The sequence below is a fragment of the Capsella rubella genome, unplaced genomic scaffold (genome assembly GCF_000375325.1).
Source record: "Capsella rubella cultivar Monte Gargano unplaced genomic scaffold, Caprub1_0 scaffold_3, whole genome shotgun sequence".
Lineage (NCBI taxonomy): Eukaryota > Viridiplantae > Streptophyta > Magnoliopsida > Brassicales > Brassicaceae > Capsella > Capsella rubella.
Genome location: NW_006238921.1, coordinates 6,038,279 through 6,060,665, shown reverse-complemented (window position 1 = coordinate 6,060,665; position 22,387 = coordinate 6,038,279). Strand labels below are relative to the sequence as shown.

The 22,387-nt window shown below is 38.1% G+C and overlaps 6 protein-coding genes across 7 annotated transcripts; 3 read left to right on the top strand and 3 right to left on the bottom strand.

Moving 5' to 3' along the window:
- The first annotated feature begins 810 nt into the window (after positions 1-810).
- Positions 811-2,629, top strand: LOC17893672 (S-adenosylmethionine synthase 4). The gene is made up of 2 exons (XM_006297680.2): positions 811-920; positions 1,144-2,629. The coding sequence occupies exon 2, from the start codon at positions 1,171-1,173 to the stop codon at positions 2,350-2,352; it is 1,182 nt and encodes a 393-aa protein (XP_006297742.2). The 5' UTR covers positions 811-920; positions 1,144-1,170; the 3' UTR covers positions 2,353-2,629.
- Positions 2,630-3,189: 560 nt separating this feature from the next.
- LOC17892923 (pentatricopeptide repeat-containing protein At1g12775, mitochondrial) lies at positions 3,190-3,936 on the top strand. Its single transcript, XM_023785397.1, is given in 2 exon segments — positions 3,190-3,825; positions 3,827-3,936. Coding segments are annotated over 2 exon segments (732 nt in total). The 3' UTR covers positions 3,923-3,936.
- LOC17890885 lies at positions 3,884-7,106 on the bottom strand. 2 transcript variants are annotated; one of them, XM_023785395.1, is made up of 8 exons: positions 6,871-7,106; positions 6,130-6,785; positions 5,947-5,966; positions 5,430-5,559; positions 4,814-4,983; positions 4,442-4,724; positions 4,207-4,373; positions 3,884-4,116 (listed from the first exon to the last, which is right to left on the bottom strand). In XM_023785395.1, the coding sequence occupies exons 2-8, from the start codon at positions 6,141-6,143 to the stop codon at positions 3,962-3,964; spliced, it is 939 nt and encodes a 312-aa protein (XP_023641163.1). In that variant the 5' UTR covers positions 6,144-6,785; positions 6,871-7,106; the 3' UTR covers positions 3,884-3,961. The 2 variants fall into 2 exon arrangements, with proteins under 2 accessions (XP_023641163.1, XP_023641164.1); XM_023785396.1 differs by having other exon boundaries at positions 5,947-6,785; positions 6,871-7,105.
- Positions 7,107-7,206: 100 nt separating this feature from the next.
- Positions 7,207-9,098, top strand: LOC17892754 (methyltransferase-like protein 13). The gene is made up of 9 exons (XM_006298379.2): positions 7,207-7,441; positions 7,528-7,641; positions 7,813-7,881; positions 7,981-8,000; positions 8,094-8,146; positions 8,245-8,275; positions 8,359-8,434; positions 8,550-8,689; positions 8,888-9,098. Exons 1-9 carry the CDS (start codon positions 7,264-7,266, stop codon positions 8,924-8,926), a joined length of 720 nt encoding a protein of 239 aa, XP_006298441.1. The 5' UTR covers positions 7,207-7,263; the 3' UTR covers positions 8,927-9,098.
- A 65-nt stretch (positions 9,099-9,163) lies between these two features.
- Positions 9,164-19,842, bottom strand: LOC17892910 (kinesin-like protein KIN-12C). The gene is made up of 34 exons (XM_006296750.2): positions 19,143-19,842; positions 18,901-19,056; positions 18,695-18,778; positions 18,476-18,595; positions 18,286-18,399; positions 18,089-18,181; positions 17,848-18,008; positions 17,702-17,776; positions 17,266-17,353; positions 17,126-17,184; positions 16,984-17,047; positions 16,843-16,908; positions 16,582-16,743; positions 16,409-16,513; positions 16,057-16,292; positions 15,908-15,977; positions 15,791-15,835; positions 15,635-15,693; positions 15,230-15,296; positions 15,093-15,149; positions 13,597-14,962; positions 13,419-13,492; positions 12,010-13,320; positions 11,809-11,916; positions 11,565-11,722; positions 11,401-11,473; positions 11,213-11,287; positions 10,754-10,993; positions 10,512-10,610; positions 10,350-10,424; positions 10,195-10,253; positions 9,994-10,105; positions 9,802-9,897; positions 9,164-9,693 (listed from the first exon to the last, which is right to left on the bottom strand). Exons 1-34 carry the CDS (start codon positions 19,665-19,667, stop codon positions 9,526-9,528), a joined length of 6,420 nt encoding a protein of 2,139 aa, XP_006296812.1. The 5' UTR covers positions 19,668-19,842; the 3' UTR covers positions 9,164-9,525.
- Positions 19,843-20,576: 734 nt separating this feature from the next.
- On the bottom strand, positions 20,577-21,837 carry LOC111831619. Its single transcript, XM_023786543.1, has 3 exons — positions 21,279-21,837; positions 20,889-21,182; positions 20,577-20,720 (listed from the first exon to the last, which is right to left on the bottom strand). The coding sequence occupies exons 1-3, from the start codon at positions 21,781-21,783 to the stop codon at positions 20,623-20,625; spliced, it is 897 nt and encodes a 298-aa protein (XP_023642311.1). The 5' UTR covers positions 21,784-21,837; the 3' UTR covers positions 20,577-20,622.
- Positions 21,838-22,387: the final 550 nt, after the last annotated feature.

Here is a 22,387-nt window from a genome sequence, read left to right as displayed (position 1 = left end):
AGTCCCAATTATACCTGTATAACTTAACAACTGCGTCATAGATGGGCTTAATTTTTTTAAGTGTATTTCGTTAATTTAGACCCATTTAAAAGCCCAATAACTCAATCTAGCATACTCCAAACCGGACAAGATCTTCGCAGAGTGGCTGTGCAGTAGACTATTTTCTTTGCCTTTTCAGATCGGACTAGATCAGATATATCCACCATGACTCTTATTTTGACAACCAAGCTAGCCGACACTCACTACTGAAAAGCAAAAAAAAAAGAAAAAGAAGAATTCTATGTTGTCAATTTACCGGTGGCCAGTGGACCCTTCAATAAAAGAGTAAAGCAACAGCCTGTGTCTGTGTATGTGTAATCTCTATTTCACTTGCAACCGCCCCCTCCGGTTCCCCGGTAAATCACGTTCCCCCCGTTCTCACTCACCGACACAACACAAAACCATTGTCTAATGACACAACTTCTACTCCATGATCTACGATATTTACTAATTATCATTAACTCGTTAAATTTAGATTTTACAATACTCAAGAAAAAATATCTACACCTACTATTACTACTAAGTAGAGATGATTTGTCGCATTAATTAGATTATCGATAACGACAGTGATTATAATAATTGTGATTCTCGATCTCCATTTAGATGCTTGTGTCTAGTTGTACTCGCACGCGGTGGTCCAGTGAAGCAAATCCAACGGCTGAAACCATCTTACATTTATAGATCTATTATGAACCGTCAGATATCTAGATCTCATTGTCTGAACACAAGTCTGATGAAACTAGGAATGAATCTGGACGAAATTACGATCTTACACCACCCCCTCGTGAGCTTTGTATATATAATGCTTCTGCGCTCTTCCTTCACCTTTGTACTCTACCCACACTTCTTTAGCTCAACTCTTCTCTCATTCACCTTTCAAGGTATGTTATTATCTATGCTTCGATTCTTACGTTCTCAGAACTCTGCATTTCTGTAGAATTTGAACAAAGTAATCATTTTTGTTTGAAGTGATGATTCGAATTGAGTTTGAACCAAGTGTTGATTTTATAGATCTGGTTATTGAATCTATATTTTTGATCGAAGATTCTTCTTATGTGTTTATACTTTTCTCATTGATCTTGTTCATCTTCTCTGCTTTGTTAGGTTTCTTTGTTGAATCGGATCGGAAAAATGGAATCTTTTTTGTTCACCTCTGAATCCGTCAACGAGGGACATCCCGACAAGCTTTGTGATCAGATCTCCGACGCTATCCTCGATGCTTGCCTTGAACAAGACCCTGAGAGCAAAGTTGCTTGCGAGACCTGTACCAAGACTAACATGGTCATGGTTTTTGGAGAAATCACCACCAAGGCTAACGTTGACTACGAGCAGATTGTCCGTAAAACGTGCCGTGAGATCGGTTTCGTATCTGCCGATGTTGGTCTAGATGCTGACAACTGCAAGGTTCTTGTCAACATCGAGCAACAGAGTCCTGATATTGCACAAGGTGTTCATGGTCATCTCACCAAGAAACCAGAGGAGGTTGGAGCTGGTGACCAAGGTCATATGTTTGGGTACGCTACTGATGAGACTCCTGAGCTCATGCCTCTTACTCACGTTCTCGCCACTAAGCTCGGAGCTAAGCTCACTGAAGTTCGCAAGAATGGAACTTGCCCCTGGTTGAGGCCGGACGGTAAGACTCAAGTCACTATTGAGTACTTGAACGAAAACGGAGCTATGGTCCCTGTACGTGTCCACACTGTTCTCATCTCAACACAGCACGATGAGACTGTGACTAACGATGAGATCGCAGCTGATCTCAAGGAGCACGTGATCAAGCCTGTGATCCCAGAGAAGTACCTTGATGAGAAGACCATCTTCCATCTCAACCCATCTGGTCGTTTTGTGATTGGAGGTCCTCATGGAGATGCAGGGCTTACCGGCCGTAAGATCATCATCGACACCTACGGTGGATGGGGTGCACACGGAGGTGGTGCTTTCTCCGGAAAGGACCCAACCAAGGTTGACAGGAGTGGAGCTTACATCGTTAGGCAAGCAGCTAAGAGCATTGTTGCTAGTGGACTAGCAAGGCGGTGCATTGTGCAAGTCTCATACGCCATTGGTGTCCCTGAGCCATTGTCTGTGTTCGTGGACAGTTATGGAACAGGGAAGATACCAGACAAGGAGATTCTTGAGATTGTTAAGGAGAGTTTTGATTTCAGGCCAGGTATGATCTCGATTAACTTGGATTTGAAGAGAGGAGGTAATGGTAGGTTCTTGAAGACTGCTGCTTATGGCCACTTTGGAAGGGATGATGCTGATTTCACCTGGGAGGTAGTGAAGCCACTCAAGTCTAACAAGGTCCAAGCTTGAAACCTGAACCAGTCTCAGGTTTTAGCTTCTCTGTTCTGTCCAGAATTGGGTCTCGTTCTCCTGTATTTTAGACTCTTTCTGGCTTTTTAGTTTCAATCAACTCTGAGATGGGTTTATTCAGATTTTTTTTTCAACTTTGGAGGAAAAAAGCTAAGCAATTGGGAAATTTATATAATTATTTATATGGTACTGTTGCGATAAGAAAGTTAAATTCATAATTTGTATTTCTTGCTTCTTTTAAGAAGAAAATTATATTAAGAAGAATATTCAATATCATTATTATATGTTTGCATTATCAATCTCAAAGATTTTGGCTTTTTAAGTTTTGAGTTTTAAAAGAATTGGACAACATTATTTGACCAATCTTTAAACAGAGAGGCAAGAAAATAGTGCAATTTGTGAAATCAGGGACAGAAGAAACCAGAAGATGATGAGATCAGAGTGCACTAGTGTGATTCCATAAACACACACATCAGCTTCAACGAGACATACTGACAATTCGTCTGGATGATGCAAAACGCACTTTTGAGCTGATGGGCTACCAAGGGATGCTCTCCAAACGTAGTCACTTTCAATACTCTTATAGATGGTTTCTGTAGGGATAAGAGGGTAGAGGATGGAGTGGCACTTCTCCGTGAGATGTCAAGAAGAGGATTAGTTGCTGATACTGTATCTTACAACACTCTTATTCACGGGTTCTGCCAAATGGGAGAGCTTAATGCTGACCATAGCCTTTTCAACGAGATGATTTCTCATGGTGTGTCCCCTGATAGCATAACTTGTGCCATTTTGGTGCGTGGCCTCTGCGGTAATGGGAAACTAGAAAAGGCTTTGAAAATGTTTAAGGTCATGAGGGAGAGAAATATGGATATGGATACTGGTGTTTATAACATCATCATCCATGGAATGTGCAAAGCGGGTAAGTTGGAGGAAGCATGGAATCTATTCACTGATCTCCTCCTCAGTGGTTTGCAGCCTGATGTTAAAACTTATAATATGATGATCAGATTCAGCACGTTTTGGAGGGCTGAAAAATTATATGCAGAGATGCTCAGTAGAGGTATAGTCCCCGATACTATCACCTATATCTCAATGATCCATGGACTCTGCAAGCAGAACAACCTAGCTGAGGCTAGGAAGGTGTTTGATTCCATGGATAGCAAGAGCTGTTCGACTTATAATACACTCATTAATGGCTACTGCAAAGCAAGAAGGGTTGATGATGGGATGGATCTTTTCTGCGAGATGTATCAAAGAGGAATAGTTGCTAATATAATTACTTACACCACTTTGGTTTATGGTTTTCGTCAAGTGGGTGATTTTAAAACTGCCTTAGACATTTTCCAGGAGATGGTTTCTAATGGGATGCATTCTAGTTCCATAACTTTCCGCGATATTCTGCCCGATTTATGCAGTAAGAAGGAACTACAAAAGGCAGTGGCAATGCTAGTGGATCTGCAGAAGAGTGAGGTGGGTATGTCCTCAAAGAATGTACGCCTCTGATTTTGGTGTAATTTGTAAATTTGGCGTAAAGTACAAAACAGACATATTAAAAGTCGAACTAATATAGAATTCACAAATGTGACTTTTGATATCAACCATGACAAGATTAAAGTGCACTGGTGATTCCGAGAATGCATACATCAGCTTCAACAAGACAGACATCTTTGAGCAAAAGACCACTGTTTGGCTGCGTGAAATAGACCATTGATACATATTTAACCCATCCGTTCTCTGAGCTTGATCGGGTAAACCATTTACTAACTGCAAAACAGATACAAAGTACATATCAAGAAGTGAACGGACTCATATCTATATAACAAGTAACAAGAAATGAGTTTGTGGGTGTTTTACCTTTCCCAGCTATGTGCCTGCCTTGTAACTGATCAAATATTCGTATTGTAAACTCTGCAAAAATCTTTGTACCTTCTGAAATGGTTTCAGGATCTACAAGGATTAGATAGATAGAAAGATGGGTTCCTGTTCCTTGCTTTGTTCCAGTTGGATAAAACCTTATCTTCCTGCATTTGAACAATTATTATTAGCTTGTAATTTATGGTTTGGGGATTGTTGACAAATTTGTTGTTACCATTTTCTATCTCCAGCGAAGAAAGCATTTGAGTCATAGCTTTCTTTGTCTAACTTGGAGAAATTCTCAATTTTCCAGACGTGCTTAGAGCTAGTAGCATCTTTAATCATTGAAAAACATTCTCCTCTCCCACTTCTTCTCTCCTTAGAAACAAACACATCAGCTCCAAACATACATGTGTCTTCGATGAGGTAACCGTTTGACGCATCAGCGAAGGTACCAGTAGGGATGAATTTATCGAATCCCCACTCACGCTTGACAGCATGAAACCGTCTCTCCTTTCCTGCAACACGAAATGCATATGAAGAGTGGGAAAAGGACTAGAGAAACAATGCAAACTTGAAGAAGTGAAAGAAAAAGTTACAAATCTACCTTGAAGGATCAAATAACTATCTTTGTTTTGATCCAGCAAATACAGACGGAAAACAGCGCAAACCTCCCACCCTGGACTTAATGAACTAGAGTCTGCAAGAGCCAAGTAAACAGAAACATGATCTTTCGTGTTCTTGCTCTTATTTCCATTTGGGTACAGAACAAGTTTCCTGCAAGCAAACCCATTTATTCTGTAAGACATGTTAAAAAGTAATGCAAAGTAATTTACTATATTGACATTATTTGATTAAACAGCCTAAAATAGAAACAAAAAAAATTCCAGATTTCACAGGGAAAACGATCCACTTATAAGTTGAAAACATGACTAGAGACTTTATACTAGTCCACTATGCAGAGAGCGAAAAGGAAGACTGAAAAGTGTCTTTTGAATAAAAGAAAGTTTTCGAAAACATAACCACCGACCACACCATAAAGCAATGCAGAATAGGAACCATCAACAAAAAGCACTGAATAATTGAGGCAGGTTCCAACTTCCAACAATAAGAAGGGTTTAAGATACCAGCACGTGCAATGATTACTAATCTCAATCAGAAAAGGGTTTTGTTAATAATTTTAAAACAAAGAAGAACAAAGTTGTGTAATAATGATGCCATACCATTTGTAGCCTCCAGCTTCAAAGCTCTCAGTTTCATATCTCTCTATAGCATGCTTTGTAAGGAGTGAGAAAGACTCTATCTTGACCATGTAATGCGTTGGCGGGGCATCAGATATAGACTTTATAATTTCTGCAAGCATTTCTCACTAAAGTTACCTTTGTGCAAATTGACCTGTACATTTAGCTTTAAGTGAAAGGGAACTGAATCTAATTACTTTCTTTCTAACAAAACAGGGCAACACCATTATCCAAAAGGTTTAAGTATCACAGTTATTTGGAACCTTAAATGACCCCTCAAACATGCTTTCATAAATTACAGTGTAACAATGGGATAAATATAAGTGGGACCATTGATGATATCAGATATCAAATCTCACGCTTTGTTTCCTATGATGGATATGATTATGTGGTCTATCTAGGACTCATATGCATACATCCATCATTCATCGCTGGTAAGTCGGTGTGTGTTTGATCAGATAGGAAAGTTAAAAGTAATAGAGGGAGAGAGAGATGATACCATCATGATCACCACCGGAACTGGCCATGAGAAGATATGCAGAAACCAGGAAGAAAACTAGTGAATATGCGGGTAAGTATCAATCTTTTAACAGGTATTAAGCTTCTATTTATCCGTGAAAGAAAAAGACTGCATCTTTTGTGTTGAGAATCAAGCCTTTATACTTTGCTTGAAAGGATTTACCTTTTTCCATACATGAAGATTTATTCCCTGTGAGGTTGCAGAACCAAAAAGCAAGAATATACATTAACTTAGCAAAGCATATACTGCAGCCCCTAGACAAGGGGATTCTAAAAGGGAATGCAAAACATGTAAAGAGGTGGGAGACAACAAGCATCACTTGAAAACCATGAAAAAGGATCACTTCTTGAAAATTTGATTCCTCATTGAAAATCAAAGATTCTGAGCATTTAGTATACAATTATATACCAATGGAGAGGAAACATTACTAAAGGTGTTAAAACGAATAATCAAGCGAGATGTAATGAAAGTCACTCAGTATGTAGATAAAATTTCTTCAATCAAAAACACCACAACACATTGTGTAACCAGACTGAGCAAGCTTCCTGTCCTGATCAAGCAATTTCTCTGCTTTTGAAAACCAAACAAGAAAAAAAGTATAACTGGAAATATGTTTCTGGTACCCTTACATTTAGAAAAACGATATGGAAGCAAAAGGAAGATACACATAGCATTTTTTTGACAAAGTAATGAAATTTCTCATTGAGGCCTAAGCGAGGATCAAATGGTCCACCAAGGACCAAATGTTACAATAGCTTATCTTCGTCAATCGGATATATCCGATTCAGAACACATAAAATCAGTCACGACAGTCCACACTGTTTCAGCAAAACAAATTTCACAGTAAGATTGAAATCAAAGCCACGAGAAGGAGATAAGCAAGCCAAGTTTTTTGGCGAGAACCTGCTCGAGAGAGCTGAATAATCTGGGTTTTTGATCATCGAAACTACAATGAAGCACGAGACTTGTACACCATTTCCATCTCTTCGCCATTGTCTTCTCTTCTTCATCTGTGCGAGAAACTCTTGCGTTTCTTTTCAAAAAAAAAAAAAATTGTTTGTATTCCGGTTTTAATCTTAATCGACGGATTAAAGCAAACCGGGAAACCGGTCCGGCCGTTAAGTTGCTTCTTTAAGCCACGTCACGTGACTTTGTTAGGAAGGTCTTTGACCACTACCGTGGTCCCTCATGTATCAGATTATGACCGTTTCTCTTCTCTCTTTCCCCTTCTTATGATCAGAGAGTGAAACGAAATCGATTGGTTTGTGAGTGAGGGAGACGGAGAAGACGAAAGCGATGGCTACAGACGTGCCGACGCAATCTTACAGCGAGAAATGGTATTGGGATGATCGTTACACCAATGAATCTGAACCGTTCGATTGGTATCAGAAGTATTCATCTTTAGCTCCTCTCATTAATCTCTATGTCCCTCACCGTGATCAACGTGTCCTCGTCGTTGGCTGTGGAAACTCAGGTATCTCAAGACAAAAAAACAAAGGAAAACTCTTTTTGGGTTTCACAGTTTTTGTATTCGTTTTGATTTTTAGTTTTGTAATGCAGCGTTCAGCGAAGGAATGGTGGATGATGGGTACGAAGATGTTGTCAGTATCGATATCTCCTCTGTGGTGATTGATTCCATGATTAAGAAACACTCTAATCGTCCTCAGCTCAAATGTACGTTTCTTTTGGTTTTGATTTCTTCTGCTTAGTGCTGCATTTTGGGGTAGAGATATAAGTAGAGGAATTGTTCTAATTGATTTTAGTTTTGATGTATTTGTGTCTGCCTGAATCACTTAATTACTAGATTGAGTATGAGCTTCTATATTTTCGATCATGTGAAAACAGATTTGAAGATGGATGTGCGTGATATGAAGGCATTTGAAGATGCTTCCTTTGATGCTGTTATTGATAAAGGTATTCTTGGTACATGTTTGAATCCCATTATTAGCCTATGTGCATTGTACTTTGTTTTCATCTAATAAGATTTTTTGGACTTTTTTTTTGTGTTTTCAGGAACCTTAGACTCCATTTTGGTGAGTCAAGACTACTTTTTCTTTGCGTATGCTATCTCTTGGTTATGATTTTCTCACGAAAAGTCTAATCCTTTTTTTTTTTGTCAAGTATAGTGTGGGAGCAATTCGAGGCAATACTCAAGACAAATGCTTGAGGAGGTTTGGAGGTATTATATACTGGTTTCTGTTTTTCTTTCTTCTTCTCCTTGTATGTTTTCTTTCTTGATCCTTTCACATATAATGAAGCAGTTGATGAAAACTTCAGGGTCCTCAGGGATAAAGGAGTCTATATCCTGGTAAACTCTTCATATGAGGTTTATTACTATGTGTTTCCTTTTTGTGTATGCATGCACATTGATATTTAATCGGTTCTCTGCAGATTACATATGGAGCTCCCAATTACCGTCTTCAGCTGTTTAAAGAAACATCTTGGACAACGAAACTCCATGTTATAGGTCAGCTTTAACTCAGAAACCACCGTGTACTTCCTATCTGGATATATGCTACATGTACTGTTTGTGGACATAGTTTTGGTTTGAAACAAAAGTTCCATGTTTTATTTTTTTGCAGACAAAAGTTTAACCGATCAACCGTTAGAAATCCCAAAATGGGAACTGACAAAACCTCTTCCTCTAGATGATGAGGGAAGTTCAGTGGAATCTGCGATTGGCAAAAGCCCTGATGTCCATTACATCTACGTCTGTATTAAGGTGTGTGGTTGGTTTGGACTCCTGCAATGCTTTCTATAGGTTTTTAGCTAAGATGATGTTTCTCTGTTTCTGGATAACCATTTGCATCTGGTTTTATTTCTTATCATTAACCCACACTCTTCCACATTGATCATAAATATTATCTACAAACTCGGTCTGAGTATCACCTGTCTTTGTTTTTAATGAAAACTGTCTCAGGATGAGTCGTTGAAGATGGAGGCGGCAGACGCAGCATGAAGCCATGGGAACCTTTATTGTGCCATTTTTGTCCTTTAAGGTCTTATGTTTTGTTTAGCATTTTGTTGTATTTACTATTTATCTACAAAATACAACAAAACTACAAAAGTAAGACGATTAATATCTTGAGTTCATGTTTACTCCGTAATTAGAGGAGGACCAAAACTTTAAATTTTATATTAGCAATGAGAAATGGGACTAATATCTTGAGTTCATGTTAGGTCTGAACATCGGATCACCGTTTGCAATCTCTTCCTTTATAGAAATATTAACATACAAATACAAAAAACAGGCCAATTGCAGCGACATGTTATATGGATTCTTATACACAACAATTCCTATTTAACACACACAAACTAAAGTTCCATAGAAAACAACATCCCAAGAACGTAATTCCATCAAGCTACTGGAAGTGGGACTTGTTTGTGAACGATCAAGCCATATAAAACACTCTACAATCTGATTTGCTTAGCCGCAATTGCAGAACCTGTGCGTTGTTCAGATTGCTGGACTAGGTTGATAGGTTTGAGTTTGACTCGTGCGATATATACTCTCAAGAACAAAGCCAAGGGGAAGAGAAGCTTTGGAAAAAAAACTCTTTACCGATATCTTGTATTGGAGCTCTGTCCTTGAGTTCTTGTAGATGAGTGGTTAGTGCTCGTTTTGCGATACTTTGCCAATTCGTTATTAGCATGGGAAAGAAGCTTCTGAGCGTTTTCCAGTCTCTTGGTATAATCAGTATCAGCAAGCTTAAATGACAATGTTTCCTGTTTGATAAAACGAAATTCAGAATCTTAGAATCAACCGTTGAGTTCTTCGCAATTATTCTTGGTTTTGGCCACATGCAGTAAACTATGGCAGCCCCTTATACGTACCTTTGTTTTCTGTGGAGCGCGATGGTTACTGGCCCGTGCATCGTGGACTGCTCGATCAAGTTCAGCTAACTTCTTCAGCAAATTGCTCTTGTCATTCTGCAAACGGAAGATAGAAAGTCAGTGAGTTAAAGAAAACACATCCAATAAATAGAGCTGGTGGTGAGAGTATATGTAGAAACAACTTTTGCTTACTTTAAGCATTTCGTTTTGCATAGAAAGCAACTGAACTCGCTCTTGTAGTTGGTCCAAAGATATCTGTGTCGCAAGAACATCTGTATCTTTCTTGTTCAACTCTGACATGCAGCTGTCCACAAAAATGCAGGAACATCGCAAGAGAAATTAGCACTTTGGCTCGTAAGAGAACAGTTCTAGTATCAGTAGAATATGCCTAACCTCTCTCTTTCCTTAACAAGAGAATCAATATGTCTCTTCAGGTTGATGATTTCTTGCTCCTAAATTTGAAAGAGACAAAAAAGTATCAATAACAAAATTGGAAACCAAGTGAAGTAAGTAGATGCCGTTAAGCATATATGATATAGCATCATCACCTTGGACGAGATCTCTTTAGCCTGTTGCTGAGCCTCTTCCACCACTCTTTGGACGTGGTGCTGGTCAATCAAGTCCTGAAATATTCCAACAAAGAAACCGATACATTTAGAAAAAGTGCATATGAAGTCTCCTGAAGATGGCATATAGTCTGAGATACTTACAACATAGCTGGTTATGTCCAATTTCACACCAAGTAAATCCCGAATAACATCATGAGTCATGCTATCAGCTGCAGCTATCCTCGTGTTCAATGTGCAAACCTGTTCCAGCAAGAAAATATTCACTGTCACTCTAAATCGAATAAAGGTGAACAGAAACTAATCTGCTGACAACGTTCATTTAAAAATCTGTGAGCACTCCAGATTCCACAATATAAGAACAATCAAATGAACGTAGGCTGAACCTCTTTCTGTTTAACAGCTAGCAATGACTCCAATTCTTCAGCTCGAACCCTTGCCATGGTCAATTCCTGATCCTTCTCCAGTTTCATCTGTTGTACCAACCCAACTATACATCTGAAGGGTGAACTTGAACCTCTACTCTTTATTGAGCTTTTATCAGTTTTATGTGATACGGTCTCTGCAGCTGCCGAACTTGAGTCCTCTAGTTTGAAGTCTCGAATCATGACCTCCAAAGTCTTATACTATTGAGATTTGAAACAAAGAAACAATATTAGTTACAAATTAAGGAAAATAACACTTCGAGGTTCTAATTGAAATAATACACCATTGCTATCAAATATCTCCAACAGAGACACTAAATGCACAAAATGTGTAGCACGGAAACTAGTAGTTTGCTGGTGCTAAATTATTCAACAATCAAACTAAGTGCCGAGTACTGCTAAAGTCTACAAATTTAATACCTTCTCTTGATAAGCAGATGACTGAGCCTCAGAATGTAGTAAAATCTCGGAGATATACTCTTTTAGCTGTTTAATCTGTAAGTGAGGAAAGACAAGGTAGAAGTAAATAAACAAACAATAATCATTTTTGCAAATATCAGGAAGTTTCATGGAGAAATTGAGCCGAGTATTCCAATAATATAACATACCTCTTTGTTTTTTTCTGCTACTTCCTTCTGGATGACTTGTATCTGACTATGCGCACCTTGCAGCTCTGTAGACCTATAATACATTTGTTCTTACCAAATTCAGTCTTCTCCGAGAAAGATATACGAGAGAAACTAATATCTTGAGTACGATTAGGTTGGCTGACCTTATGTGGCTCTTATATTCCTCTGTGCTTTCATTGGTTGTTACCACACCAGTGAAGTTTTCAAATCTAAACAATCTCTGTCTGAGAGCTTGGAGCTCTGTCTCTAACAAATCTTGGGTGGTACGATGTCTTTTAACTTCCTCATCCATATCATACACCTGGAAGCCAAAATAGCTCACATATAAGTAAGTATAAAAGTTAATGCAATACCTTTCAGATATAATGACAAACAAAGCAACCTAACCCGTTTTTCTAATATATTTATTGTTCGCTCAAGTTCTTCAACAGAAATTTCAAGAATCTTGACCTCCTCTTCCTTTTGTTCAGCATATATTTTACTTGCTTCAGATTCCTACACGAAAACAAGTTTAAATTCTTGTCAACCATTCAATTTTGCTAAGGATCAAATAATTCATCTAGAAACAAAAAGCTCCAAGCTACATACCTGACGAGCCTCTACAGCAATTGCCTCCTTTTCATCAGCTATAGCATAGGCCAACTCAAGCTTATTATTTAACGAACATATTTCCTCAATAAGTTGATCTTTCTCATCGCTGGTATGTTTCAAATTTTCTTCAATGGACTTGACTGCAGAGAGCAATTGCTTTTCTGCTGTAGTAGTCAAGTGAAGGATTTCTTTTTCCAACCTTTTGACAAGATCCTTTTGTTCGTCCAACCCCTCCTCAGCTGCAACCTTTTCCGTACATAGATCACTAACGAGGACCCTTAACTCATCATTCTGCTCCACAAGATTTTGTATCCTCTCTTTGGCCTGTTCTAGATCGGACTTTGACGTGAACAAAGCTGTTTTTAAATCGTTGGAGAAATTTTCAAGATTCTTGTTATGCACATAAAGATCATGAACTTGACTTGCTTTCAGCTCCAGCTCTAGCTGTACTTTGCATAATGCTTCAAACAGCTCATCCATTTCATTCTTGATATCTCTTTTATTTGATGCTGATTCCTGAAGTAGCCTAAAATCAAAAAGCAAGCCTTCACACAAAGCTTCTTTTCTGTCAAGCTCCTCTTTGAGATACAGGTTCTCATATAATAGGCTTTCATGTGAATGAACAACTTCATCATTTTCTAAACCTGTGATGATCTCTGCTCTGTTGTTCTTTCCAGTGACTTCATCTTCGGCACTATACCCAATGGCATTAATTTTCACTGACTGTTGGTTTTCTTGGCCTGAAAGGTGTGGAGTGATAACCTGTTTTCTCTGATCCAAAATTTGATCGATCAGTTTCCCAGTGTGGCATTGGTATGTTGCATACATGGTGAACTCTCTCTCCATGGTTTCAGATACAATCTGTTCAAGCGATGGCCTTGAGTTCGAAATCAATTGGAGAAGCTCTTTTCCAGCTAAAAGGACATGGGAAAACAAAGCCTCTAATGTTTCTTCTACTCCTCTTTTCGTTTCCAGAAAATATTCTTCAAGCAACGACACTGAATTTTCCATGTCCGCCAAAGTGGAGTGTGTTTGATTTAGCAAGATTTGATTTTCTTTTTCGCATGCAGATAGTGTAGACTTGACCTGTTCAAGATTATCCATCAGAACTTTTTCCTTAACGATTAGCTCTCCATGAGTTTGAAGCCACATTTCAGTAACATGATTTGATTTTTCATTGGCCTTTACTAATTCACATAGTGTGAGATCAGCTTCCTTCATGGTAGCATTGACTTCCTCAAATCGATCGAAGAAACTTCCAACAGGATCCATTCTCTGCATAAGACCCATATATACCTCTGAAGAAAGCTGCATAGATAAAATTTCAGTGGTTTACTTTGTCATTGACATGTAACCAATTTCTTTATATATCTTCACAAAAAGAAATGATGCTAATAAAAGCTTACCAGGTTACATTTGCACTCAGTTTCTGCGCTCTCCTTCATGATAGTAAATGGCTTTTCTACTGACTGCCTCCCATCTACATAAAACAAAATTTTAAGCTTCTTTCTTTACATATAAAATAAAACTTGTGGTTTAGTCATTCAAGATTTAGAGTGGTGAGTAAGAGAAAACAAAGTATACCTCCACAGTAAACATTATGTGCAGAACCATTCTTAGCAATCGAACCTGCTGATGTAGTCGTGTTATTACTTTCTTGAGCCTCTGACCTAGAACTTGAAACTCCTTGACATTTTACGTTCAGTGCACAATCATGTTGCCATTTACAGTTTGAAAAATCAGAGCTTGATGTTGAAAGCTCATCACCCTTTGGATATGGATATATTGCGTCACTTAGATATCCATCCTTTGACAAACTAATATCAGCATTCCCTTTCGCAGAAGGAGAAGCAGAGATTAATGTACCACATTCATTAACTGATTGATCTTGTACTATTTCCAGCAATTGGTGTTGATTTCTAGAATCAGAAAGCCATTCGGTAACAGCAAAAGCAGCTTCGGCATGTCGTTCTGTTTTCAGAATAGAATACTGCTTTGCTTTCAGGTCGCTCTCGAGCGTATCTACCTCATTGCTCTTTCTGTCTATTTCATTATTCCAGCGGAAAGCCTCTTCAGTTGTTGCAGCATTGCCGCTTAGTTGAAATTCGTTGAGAGCAATTGTTGCGCCCTTTAAGGAATTCAGCTTCAAATTCATCTCTGCTACTAATATCCGTGCATCTTCCAAGCTTTTCTGTAGAAGTAAAATTGTTTCTTCCTTTTTTATACAACTTTTTGCAGCCTTCTCAACATAATCACCTATCCACGCATTCACTTGTGGAAATGAACATATTATACTTTCAATCTGTGTAGAGGCATTTTTGATGGATTTAGACCCATCGACAATGAAATTTGTTAGTTCTAAGGTAGCCTTTTCCCAGTCTTGGTTAAGTGCTCTTATTTCTGCCTCTCTAGCAGTTATAGTATCTTTCATCGACTGATTTTCCTCGGTCAAGTTACAGATTCTTCTTTGAAATTCAGACTGGAGAGCAATCACCTCTTCCTGCAACTCAAGGATGGTTCTGGCAGTTTCTGTCTCGACTTGCTCACGGACTACATCAATGTCTTCTTGTTGAGATAACTGCGACTTATGCTCTTTTTCATATTGACAATTGAGTGTTCTGGCCTCCTCGAGGTCCTTCATTAATTTCCCTAACTTGAACTGCAGGATTGACCGGTCTATCCCCTCATCTGTCTTCACTAGTGCATCTCTATTATTGACCATGCCACTTAAGTCCGTGTCATAACCTTCTATCCTAGGTACAACTTCTCTTTCCATACTACTTCTGTTGGTTAGGATACTCATTGATCTATCATTCTCCTCTACCACATCATGAGCTTCATTTAGAAGCCAATTTTTGTTGCCATCAGGATTACCAATGTTGCTGCGGTTTTTACTCTCTGAAATAGCCACCTCCTCTAGGGTTTCACTTATAGTTGGCATTGTTTCTGCCTGTTTCAAGGGAAACAAAGGGCGTTAAACGAACTTCCTTATGAAGCAATTTTAAGTATGCAAAACAATTTAATATATGTATGTAAATCTATTCAGAATATAATTCTTATAGTACAAATATTCACTAAACCATTGAATGTTTATGAGCTTGATTAACCGGCTCAGCTCCTCTGGTGGTAGATGCAACCTGCAAAAGGTACAACAAAGATAAACCACCAGCAAAGAAAAATTTATAACAATCATTTCTCTGTCACTCTGAATACTTACAAAGTTGGATTGTATTTGATTGAAATTCAAGTATCTTCCAAGTCCTGTTTGTACTTCATCTAGTTCTCTGTATCGAAAAGCAACACACAAAACATAAGAGACAATACCATAGCAGGCTTCTTCTCCAATTTAGTCAAACTTGAATAATGAAAAAGTTTCAAGTTCAAGGTTTGGAGTATTAAAAAACACAAGCCATAGGAGAATTGTGGTATGACAGAGTTACGATGTATGTTGAAACACTCCAAGAACAAGATGATAGTTTAAAATAATCATGCAACAGAGAACTCAAACGTTATTTCATTATACATCCCACCACAAAGCAGAAAAATGCAACAGGGTCAATGATATTCATGAGAATCAAACCTTCTCCAAAGATAATTGAATTTATATAATATTGTATATTACCTGATCAAATTAGAGTTCATGTTTCTGCAGTCTTCAAATTCCTTTTCCATTTCGATCTCCTACAGTGTTATCAAAGTTCAAGCATAAGAAACCAGCAACAACAGTTTCCAAGTAACTAAAAATCACGAATAGCATATTTCCCCAAACCTTCCTTACGTTTTTAGAGAAGGACTCATCTTTTGCTTCAAGAACATCAAGAAGCTGCATGACAAGTGACAAAAGTTTAGTTTGAATTATTGGCTGAAAGTTCATTTGGTAAAGGCATTCTCAAACCTGGTCACGTAGTCCTGTCACCTCAGCAAGCAATACTTCTCGTTCCCCATGCTCATAAAATTTCTGGTATCTGTAAAGAAAGTAAGGATCAGCGTAAAGGACGTTTTTTAAAAAGAAGACTCTTCCAAAACAGTTGATTGGTGATTTACCGTTGTAGCTGCTCCCGGAGCTTGGTGTTCTCCAAGGCCGAACGTGTCAACTCTGGATTCTTGTCAATGCTGTCAAGTAGAAGCTTGATCTCTCCTTTTAGAGTTTTATTTTCTTCAATGAGACACTCTTTTTTCCTCAATGAATCAGACGAACACAATTCCATCTCTCCAACTTTCTTATCCCTAAGTTTAAGCATTATTTTAATGCGCTTAGCATCTTCTTCCATGTCTCTAACCTGTAGCGAAGGGTCAACATATAAGATGAAAATGTAACCTATTTCGTTTTCATCATGAGATGTCTCTGTCTGGATATACGAAAGTGAACTGTCCTTGTAAGTTGTAAGAAACTAACCAAGCAGTCTATACGCTCAATCTCAGACTCGGACTTCTGAAGGGCTGATTCAGCAATCTTTTCCCTTCTGAGAGCACCAACCAAATTATCTTTCATACTTTGCACCTGTTATACAGTTATCAAGCCAGTTCAATATTATAGTCGCAAGATATCCACAAATTTGTTGTAAATACCTTCTTTCTCAGTGAATTGTGCACATGACAGTGACACTTTTCTTGTCTTGTTTCTCCTGCTACTTTACATGTACCAGAGTATCTGGATTCTTCATGAGAAGATATGCAGTCTGAAAGAGCCCCACTAGAGTCATGGTTCTTCACAAGGGAAGACAGTTGGACCTGTTTGAATAAATGAAAAGGTTTTGATATCACCTCACATGACTACGTATGAGACGTAGGAAAGTTTGCTGTTTGATGCAATTTTTCAATAGTCCATACCTTTAACTTTCTTATTTCTTGTTGGAGTGCTGTAACATCCCCAGAGGCATCTTCGTTGACTTTAGCCTAGAAAGTGAAGCAACCTTATATCAGGTCAAACTTTCATAGAAGAGCTTGTAATCAATGAAGAATTACAACTACATTATTCTGGATTAGTTTTGCTCGTTGTGCGAATTTCAGGGTGCTGAGGGTTTCGTTTGTAGAGCTGCGATAAGACAATAACAATTAGAAAATACACAAGACAAGGTAAAAGAAAAAATCAAGAATGGCTATTGGTACAAACCAAAGAGATGGGCTGACATTAGCTATTATCATTGTTTTGGAGTTACCCCCTAGAGAATCCTGAAACCATATCTTAAGTAAGTCCCCATGCAATTGCAACAGAAAAAAGAAATGAAGGTTGAAGTGCTCTAATAGTCATACCTGCAGTAAGAAAGTAAGTCTAGAATCTCTATAGGGAACATGTCTATGTTTCCCATGGGCCAAATCCACCAGAGACATTATCACTAAGCTAAATTGACAGATGTATGGAAAAGTGTTAGTAGCTACAAAGATTGTGTTACAAGAATGTAAAAGTAGAGCATAGCAAAAGGTGTAAGAAATAGTTGGCATCTTATCTTGTAATAATTAATTTAAAAATTCATAATCTTTTTAAGTTGCCAAAGGCTTCAAAGCTATTAAAATATCGCATCCTTGCATGCTTTTCATATTTTAGCTTCTTCACAAATTTTTCATCAAAAATTCGCATATTATTTGACCTCAGAGTTGAGACGCTTGCCAATGTACAACAGAAAAAAGTTCATGACAATAAAAGCAGAGGGCAGACACTGACACGTAAACAGGTGTCTGTTAGGATTACCCCAAAGTGGATAAGGATTTGTTAATATTTGCTGCTTCTTTTAGGCGATCCCCTTCCGCACCTGAACTTTTCTGCCTGTATATATATCAAAAATAATTTCAGCAGTCAGAAAGGAAAAAGTAAACACAGTAAGAAGTACAAGCTACCTTTCGGAACCAGCCAAATCGACCAAGTTTAGCCTGGCAAATCTTGAACGAGTTAGAGAATCTTTCTCCCAGAGGCTCTCGATTGTACACGTGAAAACGCTGTGGGATCTGCTGCTTTCACTGTTCATACGGGTTGCAGCAATCTTCCTGTTAGTTGCTCCCTGAGCATAAGGAAAATATATCAAGTTAATTACTTGAACACTTAAACTCTTAACAGAATGTTGGGGTATAGAGGTCTTGCCTGTAGTAGAAGCTTTAGAACGTCACTAACAGTTCTCACATTATGTTCTACAAGATTTTCAACATATACTCCTTTTCCCAAGTCTTCCCTGAGCTGAAGTATAGAATTCAAGGTTCTGACTTATCTCAAATAAAATAAACTAAACGTACCAGACTGATATATAATAACCAAGTAATGGAGGAAAAAAATTGAATTACTTGCAAATTGGTTGACGATGGTTCCAAGAGGTCGGTTATCTGCTCGTTATATATCTCAAGAAAAGAACATTTGCAACTGAATTTCAAATTTTCATCTCTCCTTTCCTCTTCTTCCTGTTATAAAAGACCTATTTTAGTACTGAAATATATTGGCTTGAAATGATTCGTCGAGAGGAAGTTAGGCAAATACCATTTTAATTCTTGAGAATAGATACTCAAAAATACGAGCAGTAACTCCGCAGTCTTCACTGAGGCTTCCCTCTGCCTCAGATATCTCTCCCATCATAGTATATGTCTTCCCACTACCAGTCTATATTAGAGAAAGGTAACTAGGTAAGTTTCTTAAGTTTGCACCTTGGAAATTCTAACAAGCAGAAACTTTTAAACATATCATCATTTACGATCTCACCTGGCCGTAGGCGAACACACAGCTATTGTAACCAGACAAGCAATTCTCCACCATGGGCAGCCCAGCAACGTGAAATAGCTTTTCCTGGCAATCAACATAATACGCATCCAGAACATTATAGGTAACCACATCAAATACTAAAAGCCTCTGAAACTAGCTAATGTTCACCTTCAAGTGGAACTACATGCATTTGAAATGAAGCTTACCTGAGATATTGTCTCACTGGCAACATGGTCAAAGGTGAATCTGGTCTCTGGGTGGCCTAACCAGACCAATGTTTGTGGACTCTCCTGTTTTAAACATCTACCATGTCCTTGACTAGCCCTTTCCATTGTACTTAATGGCCTTAGCCTTATCAAAACCTACACCATATAGAAGGATCCCTGAATTAGTAAGTTCGGAAAAAAAAAAACAAATTGACCAAGAATCTCCTAAAGAATGCACCAACCTGCACATTGTGCTCTTTCCAAAACGAATGATCTTCATTGAGCTCAAAATGTGGAGTTGTTTCCGCAAAGCTAACAGACTCAGCCATAGAAATCCGCCTTGGAATCCTCGCATACGAGGCCGTTCCTCTTCCTCCGAAAGACTGAACAACTCGTGCGCCGGTAGCACAACCTCCACCAAGAGAAACCCTAGCACCGTTCCTAGTGGGCGTACTCTGCGCAGAGTTCGGCTCCGACCGAGACTTTCCATTACGACCAACATTCTTAGGGTTCGAATCATGCATACCACTCGCATTTCCAGCTCTACCTTCCAAAACATCGAATCTCTTCTCCGGACACATTGTTCGTTGATGCTGCGTTCTCGTACCTTCCAATTTCTGAACTAAATCGAGATGATTCGCCTTCTGAAGCTGACTCGGATCCGGTATCGAATTCAGAGGAGCTCTTGACGGCGAAAACAGAGACAAGCTCGCGAACTCGTTTTCTTCCGATTCCGGCATCTCGATTCTCGGAACGTTTCGAGACATGGTAAATCGAGGCACTAGCTTCCGCTCTCTTTCAGCATGCGGAAAGAATATGAAGACGATTCAACTTCAAACGCTCATACACTGAGACAAGGAGCAACTTGTTCGGAAACTTGAGGACGACTTTAATTAATGCTTAACCAGCGCTTTTGAAGTTTCGAGAGCTGTTTGAATCCTTCCGAGCTCTCAGATTTGAAATGGGGGGAGTGGATTTTCAAAATTAGAAAGTTTGATTTTTCTAAACGATGAACCCTTCTACTTCTTCGATAATACGAATATACCCTCTCATTGTCTCCGTTTTCAAATTTTGATCTTTAGTTTAGAATACTTTTGATTAATAAACTAACCGTCCCTCTCCATCACTAGTGTTAGGTCAAGTTTTGCATCATTTGCATAGCTTAATTAACTGTTCCAGATTCTTCTTATACAATATTAGTATGCTTTGATCAGTGTAATTTTTAAGGGTCTTAATTTAATTTTTTGAAAACATGGTGCTTAATTACAAAACGACCCCACGAACAAAAATGAAAGTGGTGCAATGATGCTAAGTCTGTAATAAATGTCTTCGATCTCTTCTTCCAAGAGCTAAAAAAAAACTACATAAAGAAATGGTCAACTGAAAAGTGTAATATTCAAAATTTGTGTTAGTTGTTAATCGAACTTTGAGATCCCATTATCAAATCCATACTGATTCATTATGAACCTTTTGGCGTTTTACTAAGTTTTGAATTCAGTTAATAAACTATTCTTTGTTAAATATATTTATTGTTATCCACATAACACATGCAATTAATCTGTATTTTACATGCGTATTATATCAGTAGTATTCAGTTATTCATTTTAAAGTCTACAATGCATATAATAAAACCTAAATAAAGAAGAATTTTATCCAAGAAAATAATTCATAGATTAATAAAATTAAATCTCTGAGAAATAGACATACGAGATTACGAATATATCACAAAATGGCGTAAATTAAATACATGAATATAGCTAAGAGAATCGTTGTATAATGTATGTTTGTAGAATTGCAGCCTTGATTGGTCATGCCTCCACCTGAAATATAACCCAAAAAAATACATAAAACGTCTTAAATTTAACATTAGAATCTAAAGTATCTAACAAAACACAGTTCAACTGGACAGAACCACGAAGAATGATTAATGAACATTCAGTTGAGTTTAGAATCAATTTAAAAAGTATAGGGACTGGTACAGTAATTACCACATTCTCTCGTAGGGTTGTTGTTGGATCCGGGACACTGGCAAAGAAAAATCTCCGTCTCGGCGTCGAAACCACACGTGCCACCCGACTTCCGGCAACGGTCACAACCAATCTCCGGCACCGAGTACGAAAGCTCGATTCCGTAGGACCAATCCGAAGGCGCCACGCCTCTCATTTTCCCGTTGTCAATCGCCGTCGTGTAATGTGAGCAGTCCAAAATGTTCATACTCATCACCCGCACAGTATCGTAGCTAGTGAAACAACAATACGGCGTCGTATGAACCGTACTATTACCTGCAAACACAACAAATTCAACATTTGGGGGAAAAGATCGCTACAGTAATCCAAATCGTTCGAATTAAGAACAAATACCAAAACTTGATTTCATACCGGAGGGTGTTGTAGTATTGAAGATGCGAAACGAGGTACAAGAGCTATAAAGCTCGTCGCAAGAATGGCCGGCGGCATTAAAACAGAGATTCCGGTAACGATTATGAACCGGAGAGTCATCGGAACAGTTGAGGAGTGCGAAAACGGTGTCGTACGAAGGTCTAATAAGCGCGTTCTGTATATCCGCCAATTTGAAATCGTGATGAGGCTGAAGAATCGAGCAAGTAGACATGGACGGATCGAAGATTACCATAGTTTTCTTCTCGTAATCGATGCTCTTGACCTTGTAGCTACCGGAAGGAGTGGTGAAATATAGATCGGTGGAGCAATTGAACATTGCTTTGAACTGAGGAGAACCGCAGCCGGCGTCGATGCCGAACGGGTAGTTTATTGGGATGTTGCCGCATAATGTTCGGCACGATGTTGCTGCAGAGGTTGTTAATGGCGGAAATGTTAGGGTTGTGACTGTGTAGAGGAACGAGAAGAAGATGAAGAGCTTCGCCATTGTTTCTTCCTGTAATTTTCTCTTTTTCCCTTCCTCTATCTAAACAAAGGTTTACGGAAAATTAAATGTTTAAATTAAAATGAAATCTTTTTATGGAAATTTTTGAGCTTTATTATCCTAAATATATTAGTGTATAAAATAATAGGAACATTATTACCTTGAAATTTATTTTATTTTATTTTTAACTTCCTTGCTTTGTGTGATGTAATTTTAAGTGATTTTTTACCTTGGTTTGTTATGTTTTGTCAAAGTTGATAATGTATTGGAAAGCTACTACATGTTATGTCCCACATGCTTATTATGTCTAGATTATGAATTATAGATGGATCAATTAGGAAAATTATATATGTCTACTTCATCAATCTTCATATTTTTCTTTTCCCATAAACAGATTTCAATTATTAAAAAAAATGAAATTCAAATTTATTAGAAGGTTGAACAAAGAATCTAGAAGAGTGATAAAAAAACACAGAGGCGAAAACTTAGATGTATATTTCTCCATTGTATTATTTTGTATGCAGTAGTTAGTACTTAGTCTTGTTAGTGTTGTAGGCATTTGTTTATGGTAAGGCTGTTTTTTTTTTTTTTTTTTGCTCTTGTAGAT

Bases quoted from the DNA above. Each gene is read 5' to 3' on its own strand.
- LOC17893672 (XM_006297680.2), top strand. From the start codon at position 1,171: ATGGAATCTTTTTTGTTCACCTCTGAATCCGTCAACGAGGGACATCCC.
- LOC17892754 (XM_006298379.2), top strand. From the start codon at position 7,264: ATGGCTACAGACGTGCCGACGCAATCTTACAGCGAGAAATGGTATTGG. The intron at 8,435-8,549 runs GTCAGCTTTAAC...ATTTTTTTGCAG, and splicing joins AACGAAACTCCATGTTATAG to ACAAAAGTTTAACCGATCAA. The intron at 8,690-8,887 runs GTGTGTGGTTGG...AAACTGTCTCAG, and splicing joins ACATCTACGTCTGTATTAAG to GATGAGTCGTTGAAGATGGA.
- LOC17892910 (XM_006296750.2), bottom strand. From the start codon at position 19,667: ATGTCTCGAAACGTTCCGAGAATCGAGATGCCGGAATCGGAAGAAAAC. The intron at 15,836-15,907 runs GTTTGAGAATGC...CTTGTCATGCAG, and splicing joins TGACAGGACTACGTGACCAG to CTTCTTGATGTTCTTGAAGC. The intron at 11,288-11,400 runs GTATGTTATATT...CCTCACTTACAG, and splicing joins TAGCAGAAAAAAACAAAGAG to ATTAAACAGCTAAAAGAGTA.
- LOC111831619 (XM_023786543.1), bottom strand. From the start codon at position 21,783: ATGGCGAAGCTCTTCATCTTCTTCTCGTTCCTCTACACAGTCACAACC. The intron at 21,183-21,278 runs GTATGAAATCAA...TTGTGTTTGCAG, and splicing joins CAATACTACAACACCCTCCG to GTAATAGTACGGTTCATACG. The intron at 20,721-20,888 runs GTAATTACTGTA...GTTATATTTCAG, and splicing joins CAACCCTACGAGAGAATGTG to GTGGAGGCATGACCAATCAA.
- LOC17890885 (XM_023785395.1), bottom strand. The intron at 5,560-5,946 runs GTATCATCTCTC...AAATGCTTGCAG, and splicing joins TTCCGGTGGTGATCATGATG to AAATTATAAAGTCTATATCT. The intron at 4,117-4,206 runs GTAAAACACCCA...TCTGTTTTGCAG, and splicing joins CAGGCACATAGCTGGGAAAG to TTAGTAAATGGTTTACCCGA.